The sequence below is a fragment of the Phyllobates terribilis genome, unplaced genomic scaffold (assembly GCF_046119375.1).
Source record: "Phyllobates terribilis strain yellow unplaced genomic scaffold, ASM4611937v1 Scaffold_9__5_contigs__length_417890890, whole genome shotgun sequence".
Classification (NCBI taxonomy): Eukaryota; Metazoa; Chordata; class Amphibia; order Anura; family Dendrobatidae; genus Phyllobates; species Phyllobates terribilis.
This window is the reverse complement of record NW_027362769.1, coordinates 346,110,020-346,129,101: the sequence shown is the minus strand read 5'-3', so window position 1 is coordinate 346,129,101 and position 19,082 is coordinate 346,110,020. Positions and strand designations below refer to the sequence as shown.

Below are 19,082 nucleotides of genomic sequence, written 5' to 3'. Positions count from 1 at the left end.
CATCAGTATCTTTGACCCAAAACCAGGAGTGGGTGATAAATACAGAAGTGGTGACGTGTTTCTATTATACTTTTCCTCTGATTGTTCCACTCCTGGTTTGGGCTTACAAATACTGATGTAAAATACTGTCCAAATACTGCACGTGTGAACGAGGCCTTACATGGTATATGAATGCCTATTTACAAGGTCAGAAGAGATCTTTTAAGCCTCATAAAGGATGTGATCGGGTGCTCATTCTTTGGCTGACATGTTTACATTGGATAAAGATCCTTTTAAAGTGCTTGTTTAGCTGTTTTTTAACCTGTGTAAAAGGACTTTAAGGCCACGTTCAGTATTTCACATTAGTATTTTTAAGCTAAAATCAGGAGTGGAACAATCAGAGGAAAAGTATAATAGAAACACGTCACCACTTCTGTATTTATCACCCACTCCTGGTTTTGGCTTACAAATACTGATGGAAAATACTGACCAAATACTGAGCGTGTGAATGTGGCCTAGCTCTGTGCATTGCTGGATACTGAATGGGCTAACTGATAATCTGTCAGTGAACTGGTTCTGACAGATCAATAGGAGAGTTTAAAACCATTATTATCTGTCTTTTTCTAATCCCCTCTTGGCTGATTTATGGCCACAGACCACATCAAAATAGAGTGTGCAGGAAATGATTTTTAGGCCACGGCCCCACTATCAGTATTCGGTCAGTATTTTTTCTCAGGAGTGGGAGACAAAACCAGGTGAGGAACAATTAGAGAAAAGGTATAATAGAAACAAGTGACCAATTCTGCATTTATCACCCACTCCTGGTTTTGGCTCCCACTCCTGAGAAAAAATACTGACCGAATACTGACCAAATACTGATAGTGAGGCTGTGGCATTAGGAAAAAAAACACAATGAATGCCTCCAGAGATAGACAATCCCTGAGCTAATGAATGTAATAGCTCATACGTACTGTAATTACTGGTGGATTGTTATGGAGACGTATAGGCTGAATCCCACAAAAAATGAAAAAAAGTGCAACAACAAAAAAATGTAAAAAAAACCACATGAGGTCTTAATTGATATTTTGGCTAAAAAACACAAACTCGCAATCCATGGGCCCTTAGTATTGGCTGGGGGAAATTTGGCTATCTATTCCTGTGGGGAGGGCAACTCATCTGATCAAATAGTATGGGCATGACCAATAGGCTGAAAGCTAGACAAGGTGCATCCAAAGTTGGACTGGCCCATCGGAGAACCGGGGAATTCTCTGGTGGGCCCTGGCTTCTCCTTCTTCCTCGGTCCAATGAAAAAGGCGGACCCCGTAGAATATCATAGGTACGAGTGCTATCTGTGAACACGGCGGATAGCACCTGTCTGAGAAAATCGGTCATGTGCAGGAGCCCGTTCAGTGAGTTGCCCCTTTTGGGGGATGTTCAGTCTAACTTGTTTAAGGAGTTTTTTTGTTTGTTTTTTTTAGCAGAAACTGATCAGAATTCTCCAAAAACTGAGCGTTTTCAGGGCGGAAATTCAAAGTTTTTGAGGATGATTAGGCTTTGTGCACACGACGTCTTCTTCAGGCTGGTGTCCGCTTGAAAAGGCGCCTGAAAAATGAACATGACGCAAAACTACACCGCTGTGCACACGTCCCGTCTGCTTCTTTTTTGCATCCGCAATGGAGAACATAAAAAACAACAGGTCGCCATTTTGGGGATCAATCCTAATATACATGCGTCTCCCCTGTCCTAGGCCGTCCTGTCCTTGTGATTAGCCTTAGCGCGTCTCACAGGCAGCGCCGCATGTAACCGTGCGGGGGACGGGTGATAATCATGTATTTTATAGATTTATTTTTTTATTATATATATATTAACCCCTTCCCTGCCACTCCTGTCACGCTTTGGCGCGATAAACGTATTTCTAGACCTCTGAGCGCCGGTTTTAGTCTGAACGAATGGACTCTGGTGGTCGAATCTGCCTGAAAACATATTTTGGAAGATTGGCTCATCACTTATAAGGAATGCGACCATAAGGCTGCGGGGGGCTACATGGCAACAAGTCATGTGACCCCTTATTTTTTGGGTGACTTTGGCGCTAGAAAATGGAAGCCATTTGTCATCCTCAGTGGCTTTATAGCAGGTCATGTTTAAAGTGACTATGAGGAGGCCAGTCAGCCCTACATGGGGGAGACATGTTTATTATTGGGGTGTTTCCGTCCACATGTGCGGGGTATTATTGTTATGGTGGCTCTCATCTTTTTACCTCATCGTATTATTATTGTACATTGTGAGAGCGCGCGCCGCACAGACAGAGCGGGGGGCGGGGGCAGGTTTCCCCGTCTTTTTCCAATCTACCAATCACCGTTCGCCTCTCTGCCCCGCAGCCAATCACCATCCGCTCCCAGGGAAACAAAGGCGACGAATCAGAGGATGACGTGGCGCAGACTATATAAAGCGGGGTGGCGGGCGCAGACGGACGTTATTACTCGCCTCGTCGGTTGTAAAGTCATCGCGCTCCCGGATCGTTCGGTAAGTGGCTCGTTATCATCTCCTCTCTCAACTGATCCGGTAACCATTTGTAGCTGTTTATTCAATAGGGTGTATTTTTTTCCGGTCTTAGGTTAGTAGTGGCGACGTCATTTACCGATTCGGTATGTTACCGTGAATATCCGGTAACCGCCATTTTTTACGGTTGGTGACGTTAACAGCCGTTAGTGCAGTGACGGGAAAATCTTGTTAGTTTTCGTTTTTCCGGTGATAAGGTCGGGCGGTAAGTTCACCCCTCCCCCACCAATTTCCCGGAGCTCGCCGGGCGCCATGTTGTCTCGTCGCTTGGGGGAAGAGGAGACAGGACGTGAGGAGAAGCCGCCGTGTAATGGAGGCCGGCGCCCCGGGATGAGCCCCCTGCCCGGGCTCCGCTGTGTGACGCCCCCGGAGAGGTCTCCCGCCGTCTGCAGCGGTGATACCGGGCGGCAGGGCCGCTCACGGCAGCCTCTCCTCCGCTCGGTAATGGCTCCCGCATTTTTCTCCCTCCCTGGTGAGGACTGACAACCCCACAATGAGATCCTCCATGAGCGGCCCAGCCGCTGTGATTATGGCGCCAGGTAAGTATATGGAGACGTCTTCTGCCGGTTATGACATTTTTGCTCCGTTCTCTGATTTCTACATTTGTTGTTTGTGTGAATATGTTTTTTTTTTTGTGCTGGATGATCAAGATCACATAATGGCGGGTGTCTGAGGTGCAGTGCGCTCAGCGGCCGCCGGGGGCAGAGCGGAGCACTACTATCACTGCGACATGTGCTGCTGGAGATGTGCGCGCTGCGGAGGGAAGGGTTAACCAGCGGCTGGCGGGGAACTCCCCAAGTTTTGAGGTCATCGGAACTGGGCTCAGAGGCTGCTTTTCTTAGTCACTATTTGTCATCTCTGGATCGCACGGCTTGGTGTGTAATCAATCATGTATTGATGGCATGTGGCTTATGGACTGTCAATGGTTAATTTTTTTTTATAATTTTATTAAATGATTAATACCCCATGGTGATGGGTCCATCTGGCATAATGACCTATTGCTGCATAGACCCCAATGGTGCTGTGACTTTCACCAGTTGCTTGTCCCATCAATGGGTGAATTGTTCCATATGATTGTGTTTTGGTTTTTTTTTTTTGCTTAGTCACTATACCGCTTGAAAAAATGATAGAGATTTTTTTTTTGTTTAATGGGACACTGATGGCTGATGCAGGCTGTATGCATGTTGTGAACACTACTGTGTTTCAGAGAACATGCTTTAAAGCCAGCTGGGGACCAAGCCCTGATAAAAATTTAAAGAACTGTACTCTCCTCTGGTGCTGGGCACCATTCCAGCAGTGTTGGTACTTGCACTCTCAGGCAGTGGAATGACATGTGATGCCCAGTGCCCAATCAACACTGGCATCACTGTCTCCACCTTTGTACATTTTGAACCTGAAGAGGCAGACTGGGCTGCAGCTGATCTGACTTCCTCTTCATGTTCAATTTCCTCTGAAGGTAGGCACAGTGACTCCAGTGCTGATTGGGCACCAGGCATCATGTGTTATTCCATCGGACCACAAGTGCCAGCACTGCTGGAATGGCGCCCAGCACCAGAGGTGAATTTTTTATTTTATTGAGGCCAAATATTCTCCTAGTAGTGGACAACCACTTCTCATTTGCTATGTTTGGCTCTGATAAGTCAAGCTTGTATTCTCCTCTTGTGCCAGCACTAGTTCTACTGGGCTCACATGCAGTTATGGCACAAGAGCCTGGCACCAAATCAGGAAGCTTACATAAACAAGAGTAAGTGAGAGCTATGACTGCTCACTCCCCTTTATTACTAATACTTACAAAGGAGGAGACAGTGGCACCAGAACTGAATGGGCACTGGGCTTTTGTGCCATAACCACATGTGAGTGCTGGCACCAGAGGGCACTGAGGCTTTAAGAGGTAAACCTTCAGATTGAGAAAGCATTCTTAGTAGTTGACAACACCTTTGACTGACTCTGTAGTAGTATGGCTGAAATTGTGCACCCAGTGTGCATGCTTTTGGCTCCCTCTTAAAGTGGGTTTTTACACGTAACCGTTTCATTGATGTACAATGCGTTTTCCACTACACTTATATGGACTATTCTAGAAGGGGGTTTGTCAGATCTGTGGTCATTTCTTGCAGCAGCTGTTGTAAAGTGAGTGGAGTAACACTGCCCCTTAGAACAATGTTTAGTGGCTGCTCTCATGCACTGCACATCAGCTCCTGCTCAAATTCATTCTAACAAATGCTCGAAGTATCATTAATCTAGTGTTTTTGTTTTTCTTTACTCTGTATAGCTTACTCAAATAATGGCTGAGCTACAATACCAGAGTGGCAACTGAATGGTTTCTCCACACACTCAGGCCTCTGGCAGAAGAAATCATTGATCTAATGTTTACTTATTTCAAGGATAGTTGATGTCAATTTAGTAAAAAAAAACTCTTGACAAGCAGTTTTTTTTTTTTTTTTTAAACAAGTAGGAATTGGCCAAAGTAATGTCGCAGAATCGGTTTTAGGGTATGTTCAGATTTTCTGCAGCACTGCTCAAGAGAAACTAAAGGCCTGTCCTTTAATACTTTCCCATAAAATGTGGGGATCACAATGCTCTGCCATTCAATCTTACAGAAAATCCATTATATCTGTGGGTTATCTAATACAGGGTAGGTCTTGACAGCTGGCCAAGAGCTGAGGAGATGCTATACTGAATTCCTCAATGAACAATAAGACTTTAATAAGCTTCCACTAGAATGGTGATCCTATGTCCTTCATCCACACAACCAGTTTGCTGTTGATTCAGCAGTGCATATACCTGTTTTAATGCCTCACTCAACACTCCCCAAGTAGTGTGTAATGCCACACTTTTCCTGTAGGGGTCTCCAGGTTAGATGTGCAGCTGCCCACAGCTTTCATTGTTAGAAGCAGTTGTGTCCTTCAGCCTTTAGATCTGCAGTGATCTGCTAATATTACTGAAGCTTTAGGTTATAAGCAGTGAACACTTGTCTTGAATGGAAACCTGTTATAGTAGAAGACAACCATGAAATACTAGTTAACATCTCACCAGCCTGAAATGCTTGCTAACAGGGCAATGGTGACTTTAAAAATGTAATATAGAAAATTTGGCACAAAAAATAATTTTTATTTTTGCTTTAGATCACATTCCTAAACAATGGCTCGTACAAAGCAGACTGCCCGTAAGTCTACTGGAGGAAAGGCTCCTAGGAAGCAGCTGGCCACCAAAGCTGCAAGGAAAAGTGCTCCATCCACTGGAGGAGTTAAGAAGCCTCACAGATACAGGTAATGGATAACATGTTACTCATAAGCGTTAAACTATTCTATTTATATAGCAACTTTAAAGGGATCCTGTCACCAGCAAAAAACACTATTGGCCTGCACATATGGGGATAATCTACTGGTTAATGGCTTTACTAACCTGCCTGCACTTAGCCGCAGGGCTGTGGAGTCTGTATAAAATGGATCAACTCCTAAAATATATAATTGGGTACAGTAGTTCAATGCATGTGCTGTAAAGTTTTTCATAGAACTTGAAAAAGTTATGTAATGTCCTATTCCTGATCTAGGCTTTTAGTTGAGATGACTATGTACTGCACTTCATGTACATGCTCGGTTTTGAGGCTGTGCTGTGGCGTCAGGTTTGGCTTACCAACTCCACAGCCCTGCTTAGCTGAACACTTTATGGAGAAAATTAACTTTATTCCCCCCAGCAATGCACAGGTGCAGTGGTGGTATCCATGCCCTTGACACTAGCTCTGCATGGAGGTCGGCAGGGGTGGGGAACCTCTCTGCCAAGGGTAATTTTGATACTTGTATCATCCTTCAGGAGCCATACAAATTACTATGCCCACAAAGTACATCCTGGCAGCATGGCTGTGGAGTCGGAGCTCATTTTGGTGCAGTTGGTATAAAATGGACCAACTCCTAAGATATATTGTTTGTAGCAATTTTTTTTATAAGAACTTGGGAAAGTTATGAAATGTCTTTTTCCTGATCTAAGGGTCTAGACTTGGCTGAGATTAATCTGTGCTACAGTAAATTTATCACTTACACATGAATCATGTATGAGGGAGTTGGAGTCAAGGGTTTGGCTTACCGACTCCACTGCCCTGGGTGTCTGGATGTCATTTTTCATTGCACACTCAGTGTTCAGTAGTAAACACTGCATGCGTGTGCTCACAGAGCAGGAAGAAGTTAAAAGGCCAGTGGCCATCAAAACACAGCTACTGGCCCAAGAACTGTGGTCCCCAGTAATCTACCTGGGGCTGCATAAATGGCCCCATCCCTGCCTTTGTGTAGCATTGAATGAATGCTGTACATGTACCTGTAGCAGCTGGTTCTGGTGTGCATGAAGTGTCACATTAAACGCTGAGTCCATGATCTTTTTATTTCCTTACGTGGGCATAATATTGTATTAGATCTGTCACGGTTAGGCCGTGTTCATTGCTCCATTATGGTTTCTTTGATAGACATGAGAAATGCATAAAACCTGTTTACATTTTGAGACCTGAATTTTAAGACTATATGCAATTCTACCTTGTACATCTATTAAACACTTTTTTTTTTTTTTTTCCCCCAGGCCTGGTACTGTGGCTTTAAGAGAGATCAGGAGGTACCAGAAGTCAACTGAGTTGCTGATCCGCAAGCTTCCCTTCCAGCGTCTTGTGAGGGAAATTGCGCAAGATTTCAAGACTGACCTGAGGTTCCAGAGTGCGGCAATTGGTGCTCTGCAGGTAGGTTAAGGGTATCAGTAATTGTGACTTTATTTAGTAGTTTATGGCTACATATTGACTCTTCATTACTTCATTTTTTTAGGAAGCCAGTGAGGCTTATTTGGTTGGTCTGTTTGAAGACACCAACCTTTGTGCCATCCATGCAAAAAGAGTAACCATCATGCCCAAGGACATCCAGCTAGCAAGGAGAATCCGTGGAGAACGTGCTTAATTTTGCGGGGCAATTTGATTTTGTTCTTAAATTTTCTTTTTTTTACAAACTGTACATAAGTGTGATGTCTCTTTATTTTATAAAGGGTTTGTTAACTGTAGAGTAGTCGACAGTAAATGGGTAGTACACATTTTATATGACATTCCCTCAATCCTCAGGTTTTTCAGAAAAATTTGTATTTACAGCTAGTCTTCTGTGACCTCCCCTCTTCAGAGTTTGCATGCCTCAGCTCAATTCTCTCCATACTTTGGTATCTCTAAGTGTAACTCCATTGTAAATAAACTTTCCACTACCTCAATGGTCTTCGCTGTCTTTAGATTGACATGTGGGTCAAGGCAAACGTCCATTAACATGTCAGTGGTTTGCTGGGTGTTCGGGGACCAAGGCTCTTGACTCTGGTAGCAGCCATTGTGGCAAGGTAGTTATTGTAGTTTACAATAGAGAACATTTTCTGTGTTAAAGGGAGGTCTTTCCTAAATATATAAACTGAATCAACCACATAAGGAACACCTTTTTATAATTCCACCCCCCTCATGCAATATGCCAATCGGTCCAATGGGTGTCCCTGGTCTACTCAGCACCTCGTACTTAATCATCTGCCTTCAGTCTGATCTCCTACCCATCAGATGCCACAGACTAGATGTAGGAGATTGCCACATCAATCAAGGCTGAAGAGCCAGGAGTTTGCAGGGACTGGTGCTGAGTATAGACCAACAACACATCAGACTGAACTGTGCACAATAACATAGCCAAGAAACTACCTTTTATAATGCTTATGTAAGGGAGTTGGACTGATGTTCAAAATGCCATAACTTGTGGATTTAGTTTATAAAGAAACCTGGCAACTAGTTCCTCTGAAGGCTAGTTAACAAATCTGTGGTAATTGGCCTGGATGAGTAATGTGACTTCTGTTGGAGGCAGCTTTTATATTAAATATCAGGCTGTCCTGTACCTGGGATGAGGGATGTTCATGCCATCAGTGATCTGGAGGCTTTGTGATGGTCACTATTAGGGTGCAGTCAGCCGGCTGTAGAAATGCATGTGGTCCACTCTGTTCAGGAGAGGCTCTGGCCAGTCCATACAATGCAATCGCCATCCAAATTGTACAGCCATCTGACCGCACCCTTAATGTGTGCAGATCTTTATTTTTATTACCAACAGTTTTGGAGGGTTGGGGGTGTAACACATGGATCATTAGTGTTTTTGGCTTCTCTTTATAGCAGTGAAAGGGTAAACTGTAATGGTACAGACTTTCTAATAAATGCAAATGTCAACACATTATGATCTCTAAGCTGTTTTTCACTACTATAAAGCAATGTTTTTTTTTTTTATTTCTGAGAATAAATCTGCTTCACTAAAGCCCTCCTAAGGGTATGTGCAGCAAAAATGCTTAAAGAATCCACATGCTGCAGATTTCAAGGGGCTATTCTCATCTCCACAAGCCTATTCCAGTATATAGAGTATTTTCTATGATTTTCTGTTTCTTTACTCATGTGCAGGTATTGCAGGACCTTAAGTATCCATAGTTACAACCACTATATAGTGAGCTGGGTAGTTACTAGTGGCTATAACCATAGATGCCTAAGGTCCTGCACAAAAGGACACACATTTCGAATCAAACTATACAAAATTTCTAATTGGAGGTATTTGCTATTATACCTACTACATATTGGGATAAGATCTTGTAGATGGGAATACTCAAGTCTGCTGGAAGGAAAAAAAAAAAAGCAGACACATTGTCAGATGCAGTTAGGGTTATGACTCGCACATGTTTGTTTTTGGACTGAGCCAGAAGGGCTCTTTGACTTAAACTGGACAGGGTATTTTTTTTTTTTTTTTCATTCTAAATTCAGACTTTGTGGTATCCCTTGTGAGGGAGAGTTCCTCTTTGAACTCACCCCTGTACAAGGCTGCAGACCACCATTCACAAAGCCCTGTCAACAGTCAAGGAAAAGCAGTCATGCCCCTTAAACGGACCAGAAATGGAAGGGGTCCAGAAACGTGGAAGAATGCCCCAGGCTAGTGGTAGGGAACCTAGGTGGTATGTAAATAATCCTAAAATCACAGCTGCACCAAAGAGAAGAAGCTTCAGCCATCACATTAGAAGTGAGTTAATTAAATGTTTCACCAAAAAAAATTGTTCCCCACCCATGCCCGAAGGAGGTTTGTGTGTTTTTTTTTTTTTTTTTTTAAATCGAGGTTCCCCTAAAGATCCAGATGATGACAGATCCCAGGTAGATGAGACTAAATATGTTCCTTCCTGCCTGGGAAAAGATCTTTTAAGCCAGTGGGTCTTGAACATCACAGGCCAGGGATTGAAGCTAGAGTTTGGTACCCTCCGCCCAGAAAGGTTCATCATCATGGACAAGCCCTAGAATGGGAGGTCTTGTCACTAATGTAAAAGGGAGTACTCTCATTCCTAGAGGGAGACATGGAAATCATTCAGGACGATGATAAATGTAAAATTCTTCATACATTTTGAAATGGGTTGGCAGTAAAACCCGTTTCAGATGTTTTAAAGCAACCTCAGATCTCCAGGATGCCTATTATCACGTTGCAATATTTCAGAAAAAACAAATCTCAATGGCGATAACATTCAGGGACTTCTAAGCGGTCCTCTCTATGGCCCTAAGGGTAGTCACAAAGTTAATGGCAGAAATGTCTGCTCATATCAGGGAGAAAAACATCCCATACCTGTACGATTTCCTAATAGGAAAATCAAAGTCATATTGCAGGAGGGTAATACATCAAGTCAAAGGCATTAACTTTGCTAGGGTGGTTAAGATCAAAAACAATCCCAGAACACAGGCAAAATTTTCTGGAAATACTACTAGACTCAAACAAACATCCTTTCTTCTATTGGAGAAAATAAGGAAGTGGGCAAGTCTGCATCCGAAATGAATAAAAACACCAATTGACCACTGAGGAATGAAATGTCTATACTAGGAACCTTAACATCTTGTATTCCTGTGGTAACTTTGGCCCGAATCCACTTTCAGAGTCTTCGGTGAGAAATCTTAAAGGGAACCTTAGCTGGTAAAATCATCTCAAGAAGTACATAGAAATCCTTAAGCTGGTGCCTTTACAAAATAAACCTCTCCGGGGGATCCAGTTACAGAAATAAAAAATCACTACAAATTCAAGTCCTTTTGGATGGGGGGCCCACACAGGGGGTGAAGTTGCAAAATTAATCATAAAAGGAAAGAACTGGAAGCTCTACTGGAATTAAGGGGCCACCACGTATAAGTGCTGTTAGCCAACAGGACAGTAGTAGCATACATGAACAAGCAAAGGGGTGCAAGGTCCAAAACCATTTTAACAAGGCAAGGAAGATAATAGCTTTAGGCTATGTGCCCCTGATGCAGAAATGCTCCAGATTTCTTCCTGAGCGTTTCTGCATCTGCCTGGCAGGAAAAGCGCATACGCTTGTCCTTGGCTGAAAAAAAAAAAACGCATGTCAAGTGTTTTGCACATGCGATTTTGCATGCGGGTTGTCAAGCACTTTTCCAAGCGATTTTAGCATCACTTGGAAAAGTGTTTGACAGCTTGGTCACACTATATAAATCCATGCAAACGGCATGGATTTACATAGTGTGACCAAGTAATAGGTAAAAAAAAAAAAAAAATTATACTCACCTTCCAATGGTCCCCGGTGTCTTGGGCGGCTTGCAGTGGTGTAAAAGGACCTTCCATGATGTCATTTAGTTATGTGACGGGTCACATGACCGTCAACGGTTGTGTCACCTGTCACATGACTAAATGACCTCATGGAAAGTCCTTTTACACCATTGCGAGCCGCCGGGGAGCCAGGACTCGCAGTACAGGATAGAAGACCGTGGGCCATCAGAAGGTGAGTATGTTTTTTTTTTTAACTACAGGTTCTATGGTACCAGGTCTGGAGGAGAGTCTCCTCTTCTCCAGACCCGTGTACCATTCGCACATTGAATCGCTTAATATCCGCATGTGCACATGTAGTCAGGCAGATATTAAGCGATTCAATGCAAGTCAATGGCGGCGAAAACGCAGCGATTCCGCAAAATTAATGGTTGTGCTGCTGATTTTTCCGCAATGATAATCCGCAGCGGAAATTTCTGCGGATTATCATTGGGGAACATGGCAGGCCTACCAAACATTTTTTAAGTGTTTCTGCGGCGGAATTGCCGCTGCTTAAACTCATCATGGGCACACAGCCTTAGCCAAAGAAAATTTTTGATCTGTCAGCAAGTTACATAAATGGGAAATAAAACCTAAAAACAGACTACCTCAGCCAACATGAAATAAACCAGGACGAGTGTTCTCTAAATCCAGTGATATGCCGAAAAATTACTTGCAGATGGGGGGAACCATTATTAGACCGGTTTGCCAACAGTAAACAAAAGTTTGTGCATTTTTCTCCCTAGACCCAAGGGAATTCCCCAATGAGTTGGATGCCCTACTCTTGAAATGGCCCAGGGGGCCTTCCCTCCCAATTCACTGATCCCAATAGTGCTGAGGAAGATGTAATACTCTTGCACCTTTCTGTCCCAGAAGGACCTGGTTCATGTGGCTATGTCTGATGGCAGCAGGGGTCCCAAACTACTTTCTAGGGCTAATCCTGCATCCCAACGTGAGTGCTCTATATCTGACTGTGTGGTATTTGAGCGGCACCTGTTAGCTGCCAGTGGGTTCTCAAAAAGCCTAATCTCTACCCTAATGAACTCTAGGAAAAAGATCATTACTAATATCTATACTAGAGTTTGGAGGAAATACCTAATTTTTTCAGGGTTAGATACTTTTAAAAATAACCAGTTTCTTGGTCAGTCAATTCTGGAATTCCTAGAAAGGGGTGTTTAATTAAATACCCTTAAAATCCAGATTTTGGCCTTGGGGGTTCTTCTCAATTATAAAATAGCAGATCACCCTGTTATAATAAGATTAATTAAAGCAGCGGGTTGTCCTAGTGCACTATCGGAGCCACGAATTCCCCTTTGGGATCTCAAGCTAGTCCTGAAATCCTTGACTAGATCCCCTTTTGACCCATTGTCAGAATGCTCAGTTAGGATACTAACCATTAAGACTGCTCTTTTAGTAGCTTTTACATCGGCCAGTGGGATTGGAGAATTGCAGGCTGTCAGCGAATAAACTTTTTTCAAAGTTCCTTGCTGATAGTCATACTTAGACCTGATCCAGCCTTCCTCACTAAAGTTTCCTCAGTATTCCATAGGTCCCAGGAGACTCTACTACCTTCACTCTGGGATAACCCCAAGAATGAAAAGGAAAGGGAATTTCACAACCTAGATGTTAGGAGTTGTCTTCTACAATATATAAAATCAACAGGGAGTTTCAGGAAGTCTACCTCCCTTTTTATTCTCTGGCCAGGAGAGGCCAGACCATGTCAAAAGGGTCTGAGGCCAGATTGGTTAAAATGGGGATGTCACTGGCATACACGTCAGGGCGTCTGGACCCTCCTACAAACTTGAAAGCACACTCCACCAGAGCTGTATCCGTATCTTGGGCAGAGAAGGCTAATTCGTCTCTAGAGCAGATTTCACCTTTTTTTTTAGGCACTATAGGTTGGATTTGGGCTCTAACGACCTTTCTTTTGGGAGTAAAGTCCTGGAAGCAGTAAGGTCTCCATGGTGCTGCCGTGGGGAAGGGAAATGTGATAATTACTTACCAGTAATTTTCCAGAACCATGACAGCACCCTTTATTTTTCCTTCTCTTCTTACTCTTCCTTTTTTCCTGTGGTGGTGCGCTGCACAAATGACTCACAGGAAAACAAAAACAATATGTATATGGCTCTTAAACTAAACGGAGTTCCTCTCATGCTCGGTAAACCACTGAAGCGTATAGCGAGATTTCGCCTTTTAAAGCTGGAGGTTTTCTGTCCTTTGGGGCAGATCCTCTCGCTCCATGGTGCTGTTGTGGGTCTGGAAAATCCAATTACCTGTAAGTAATTATCAGTTTCTTCCTAGTGATGCCCCCTTTCATTGCCCCCATAAGGCTTGATGCCAACAAAAGTGCCCCCAAACAGTATATTCTGTCGCACGCACGGTTTGATGACCTTACTGTACGTAAAGTATGGCGACCCCCAACACAGTATGATGACCCAACTTTGATCCCCACCCAGCACCCACAGTATAATGGGCCCCAACATAGTCCTCCATACAGTATAATGGGCCCCAACATAGTCCTCCATACAGTATAATGGGGCCCACATAGTCCTCCATACAGTATAATGGGCCCCATATAGTCCTCCATACAGTATAATGGGCCCACATAGTCCTCCATACAGTATAATGGGCCCCAACATAGTCCTCCATACAGTATAATGGGCCCCAACATAGTCCTCCATACAGTATAATGGGCCCCAACATAATCCTCCATACAGTATAATGGGCCCCAACATAGTCCTCCATACAGTATAATGGGCCCCACCATAGTCCTCCATACAGTATAATGGGCCCCAACATAGTCCTCCATACAGTATAATGGGCCCCAACATAGTCCTCCATACAGTATAATGGGCCCCAACATAGTCCTCCATACAGTATAATGGGCCCCAACATAGTCCTCCATACAATATAATGGGCCCCACATAGTCCTCCATACAGAATAATGGGCCCCAACATAGTCCTCCATACAGAATAATGGGCCCCAACATAGTCCTCCATACAGAATAATGGCCCCACATAGTCCTCCATACAGTATAATGGCCCCACATAGTCCTCCATACAGAATAATGGGCCCCACATAGGCCTCCATACAGTATAATGGGCCCCACATAGTCCTCCATACAGTATAATGGGCCCCACATAGTCTTCCATACAGTATAATGGCCCCACATAGTCCTCCATACAGAATAATGGGCCCCACATAGGCCTCCACACAGTATAATGGGCCCCACATAGTCCTCCATACAGTATAATGGGCCCCAACATAGTCCTCCATACAGTATAATGGGCCCCAACATAGTCCTCCATACAGTATAATGGGCCCCAACATAGTCCTCCATACAGTATAATGGGCCCCAACATAGTCCTCCATACAGTATAATGGGCCCCAACATAGTCCTCCATACAGTATAATGGGCCCCAACATAGTCCTCCATACAGCATAATGGGCCCCAACATAGTCCTCCATACAGCATAATGGGCCCCAACATAGTCCTCCATACAGTATAATGGGCCCCAACATAGTCCTCCATACAGTATAATGGGCCCCAACATAGTCCTCCATACAGTATAATGGGCCCCAACATAGTCCTCCATACAGTATAATGGGCCCCAACATAGTCCTCCATACAGTATAATGGGCCCCACCATAGTCCTCCATACAGTATAATGGGCCCCAACATAGTCCTCCATACAGTATAATGGGCCCCAACATAGTCCTCCATACAGTATAATGGGCCCCAACATAGTCCTCCATACAGTATAAAGGGCCCCAACATAGTCCTCCATACAGTATAATGGGCCCTAACATAGTCCTCCATACAATATAATGGGCCCCACATAGTCCTCCATACAATATAATGGGCCCCACATAGTCCTCCATACAGAATAATGGGCCCCAACATAGTCCTCCATACAGAATAATGGGCCCCAACATAGTCCTCCATACAGAATAATGGCCCCACATAGTCCTCCATACAGTATAATGGCCCCACATAGTCCTCCATACAGAATAATGGGCCCCACATAGGCCTCCATACAGTATAATGGGCCCCACATAGTCCTCCATACAGTATAATGGGCCCCACATAGTCCTCCATACAGTATAATGGGCCCCACATAGTCCTCCATACAGTATAATGGGCCCCACATAGTCTTCCATACAGTATAATGGGCCCCACCATAGTCCTCCATACAGTATAATGGGCCCCACCATAGTCCTCCATACAGTATAATGGGCCCCACCATAGTCCTCCATACAGTATAATGGGCCCCAACATAGTCCTCCATACAGTATAATGGGCCCCACATAGTCCTCCACACAGTATAATGGGCCCCACATAGTCCTCCATACAGAATAATGGGCCCCACATAGTCCTCCATACAGTATAATGGGCCCTAACATAGTCCTCCATACAATATAATGGGCCCCACATAGTCCTCCATACAGAATAATGGGCCCCAACATAGTCCTCCATACAGAATAATGGGCCCCAACATAGTCCTCCATACAGAATAATGGCCCCACATAGTCCTCCATACAGTATAATGGGCCCCACATAGTCCTCCATACGGTATAATGGGCCCACATAGTCCTCCATACAGTATAATGGGCCCCAACATAGTCCTCCATACAGTATAATGGGCCCCAACATAGTCCTCCATACAGTATAATGGGCCCCAACATAGTCCTCCATACAGTATAATGGGCCCCAACATAGTCCTCCATACAGTATAATGGGCCCCAACATAGTCCTCCATACAGTATAATGGGCCCCAACATAGTCCTCCATACAGAATAATGGGCCCCAACATAGTCCTCCATACAGAATAATGGACCCCAACATAGTCCTCCATACAGAATAATGGGCCCCAACATAGTCCTCCATACAGTATAATGGGCCCCACCATAGTCCTCCATACAGTATAATGGGCCCCACCATAGTCCTCCATACAGTATAATGGGCCCCAACATAGTCCTCCATACAGTATAATGGGCCCCAACATAGTCCTCCATACAGTATAATGGGCCCCAACATAGTCCTCCATACAGTATAATGGGCCCTAACATAGTCCTCCATACAATATAATGGGCCCCACATAGTCCTCCATACAGAATAATGGGCCCCAACATAGTCCTCCATACAGAATAATGGGCCCCAACATAGTCCTCCATACAGAATAATGGCCCCACATAGTCCTCCATACAGTATAATGGGCCCCACATAGTCTTCTATACAGATAATGGCCCCACATAGTCCTGCATACAGTATAATGGGCCCTACATAGTCCTCCATACTGTATAATGGGCCCCACATAGTCCTCCATACAGTATAATGGGCCCCACATAGTCCTCCATACAGTATAATGGGCCCCACATAGTCCTCCATACAGAATAATGGCCCCACATAGTAGTCCATACAGTATAATGGGCCCCACATAGTCCTCCATACAGAATAATGGGCCCCACATAGTCCTCCATACAGAATAATGGGCCCCACATAGTCCTCCATACAGTATAATGGCCCCACATAGTCCTCCATACAGAATAATGGCCCCACATAGTCCTCCATACAGAATAATGGGCCCACATAGTCCTCCATACAGAATAATGGGCCCCACTTAGTCCTCCATACAGAATAATGGGCCCCACATAGTCCTCCATACAGAATAATGGGCCCCACATAGTCCTCCATACAGAATAATGGGCCCCACATAGTCCTCCATACAGTATAATGGCCCCACATAGTCCTCCATACAGAATAATGGGCCCCACATAGGCCTCCATACAGTATAATGGGCCCCACATAGTCCTCCATACAGTATAATGGGCCCCACATAGTCTTCCATACAGTATAATGGCCCCACATAGTCCTCCATACAGAATAATGGGCCCCACATAGGCCTCCACACAGTATAATGGGCCCCACATAGTCCTCCATACAGTATAATGGGCCCCAACATAGTCCTCCATACAGTATAATGGGCCCCAACATAGTCCTCCATACAGTATAATGGGCCCCAACATAGTCCTCCATACAGTATAATGGGCCCCAACATAGTCCTCCATACAGTATAATGGGCCCCAACATAGTCCTCCATACAGTATAATGGGCCCCAACATAGTCCTCCATACAGTATAATGGGCCCCAACATAGTCCTCCATACAGCATAATGGGCCCCAACATAGTCCTCCATACAGCATAATGGGCCCCAACATAGTCCTCCATACAGTATAATGGGCCCCAACATAGTCCTCCATACAGTATAATGGGCCTCAACATAGTCCTCCATACAGTATAATGGGCCCCAACATAGTCCTCCATACAGTATAATGGGCCCCAACATAGTCCTCCATACAGTATAATGGGCCCCACCATAGTCCTCCATAGAGTATAATGGGCCCCAACATAGTCCTCCATACAGTATAATGGGCCCCAACATAGTCCTCCATACAGTATAAAGGGCCCCAACATAGTCCTCCATACAGTATAATGGGCCACAACATAGTCCTCCATACAGTATAATGGACCCTAACATAGTCCTCCATACAATATAATGGGCCCCACATAGTCCTCCATACAGTATAATGGGCCCCAACATAGTCCTCCATACAGAATAATGGGCCCCAACATAGTCCTCCATACAGAATAATGGCCCCACATAGTCCTCCATACAGTATAATGGCCCCACATAGTCCTCCATACAGAATAATGGGCCCCACATAGTCCTCCATACAGAATAATGGGCCCCACATAGGCCTCCATACAGTATAATGGGCCCCACATAGTCCTCCATACAGTATAATGGGCCCCACATAGTCCTCCATACAGTATAATGGGCCCCACATAGTCCTCCATACAGTATAATGGGCCCCACATAGTCTTCCATACAGTATAATGGGCCCCACCATAGTCCTCCATACAGTATAATGGGCCCCACCATAGTCCTCCATACAGTATAATGGGCCCCACCATAGTCCTCCATACAGTATAATGGGCCCCACATAGTCCTCCACACAGTATAATGGGCCCCACATAGTCCTCCATACAGAATAATGGGCCCCACATAGTCCTCCATACAGTATAATGGGCCCTAACATAGTCCTCCATACAATATAATGGGCCCCACATAGTCCTCCATACAGAATAATGGGCCCCAACATAGTCCTCCATACAGAATAATGGGCCCCAACATAGTCCTCCATACAGAATAATGGCCCCACATAGTCCTCCATACAGTATAATGGGCCCCACATAGTCCTCCATACAGTATAATGGGCCCACATAGTCCTCCATACAGTATAATGGGCCCCAACATAGTCCTCCATACAGTATAATGGGCCCCAACATAGTCCTCCATACAGTATAATGGGCCCCAACATAGTCCTCCATACAGTATAATGGGCCCCAACATAGTCCTCCATACAGTATAATGGGCCCCAACATAGTCCTCCATACAGAATAATGGGCCCCAACATAGTCCTCCATACAGAATAATGGACCCCAACATAGTCCTCCATACAGAATAATGGGCCCCAACATAGTCCTCCATACAGTATAATGGGCCCCAACATAGTCCTCCATACAGTATAATGGGCCCCACCATAGTCCTCCATACAGTATAATGGGCCCCACCATAGTCCTCCATACAGTATAATGGGCCCCAACATAGTCCTCCATACAGTATAATGGGCCCCAACATAGTCCTCCATACAGTATAATGGGCCCTAACATAGTCCTCCATACAATATAATGGGCCCCACATAGTCCTCCATACAGAATAATGGGCCCCAACATAGTCCTCCATACAGAATAATGGGCCCCAACATAGTCCTCCATACAGAATAATGGCCCCACATAGTCCTCCATACAGTATAATGGGCCCCACATAGTCCTCCATACAGTATAATGGGCCCCACATAGTCCTCTATACAGATAATGGCCCCACATAGTCCTCCAT

At 44.6% G+C, this 19,082-nt stretch overlaps 1 protein-coding gene across 1 annotated transcript; it reads left to right on the top strand.

Moving 5' to 3' along the window:
- Nucleotides 1–2,384: 2,384 nt before the first annotated feature.
- LOC141162220 (histone H3.3A) lies at nucleotides 2,385–8,744 on the top strand. Its single transcript, XM_073648082.1, has 4 exons — nucleotides 2,385–2,502; nucleotides 5,661–5,804; nucleotides 7,102–7,255; nucleotides 7,338–8,744. Exons 2-4 carry the CDS (start codon nucleotides 5,677–5,679, stop codon nucleotides 7,464–7,466), a joined length of 411 nt encoding a protein of 136 aa, XP_073504183.1. The 5' UTR covers nucleotides 2,385–2,502; nucleotides 5,661–5,676; the 3' UTR covers nucleotides 7,467–8,744.
- Nucleotides 8,745–19,082: the final 10,338 nt, after the last annotated feature.

Coding starts and splice junctions, on each gene's coding strand:
- LOC141162220 (XM_073648082.1), top strand. CDS start 5,677: ATGGCTCGTACAAAGCAGACTGCCCGTAAGTCTACTGGAGGAAAGGCT. Junction 5,805..7,101: donor AAGAAGCCTCACAGATACAG/GTAATGGATAAC, acceptor TTTTTCCCCCAG/GCCTGGTACTGTGGCTTTAA. Junction 7,256..7,337: donor CGGCAATTGGTGCTCTGCAG/GTAGGTTAAGGG, acceptor TCATTTTTTTAG/GAAGCCAGTGAGGCTTATTT.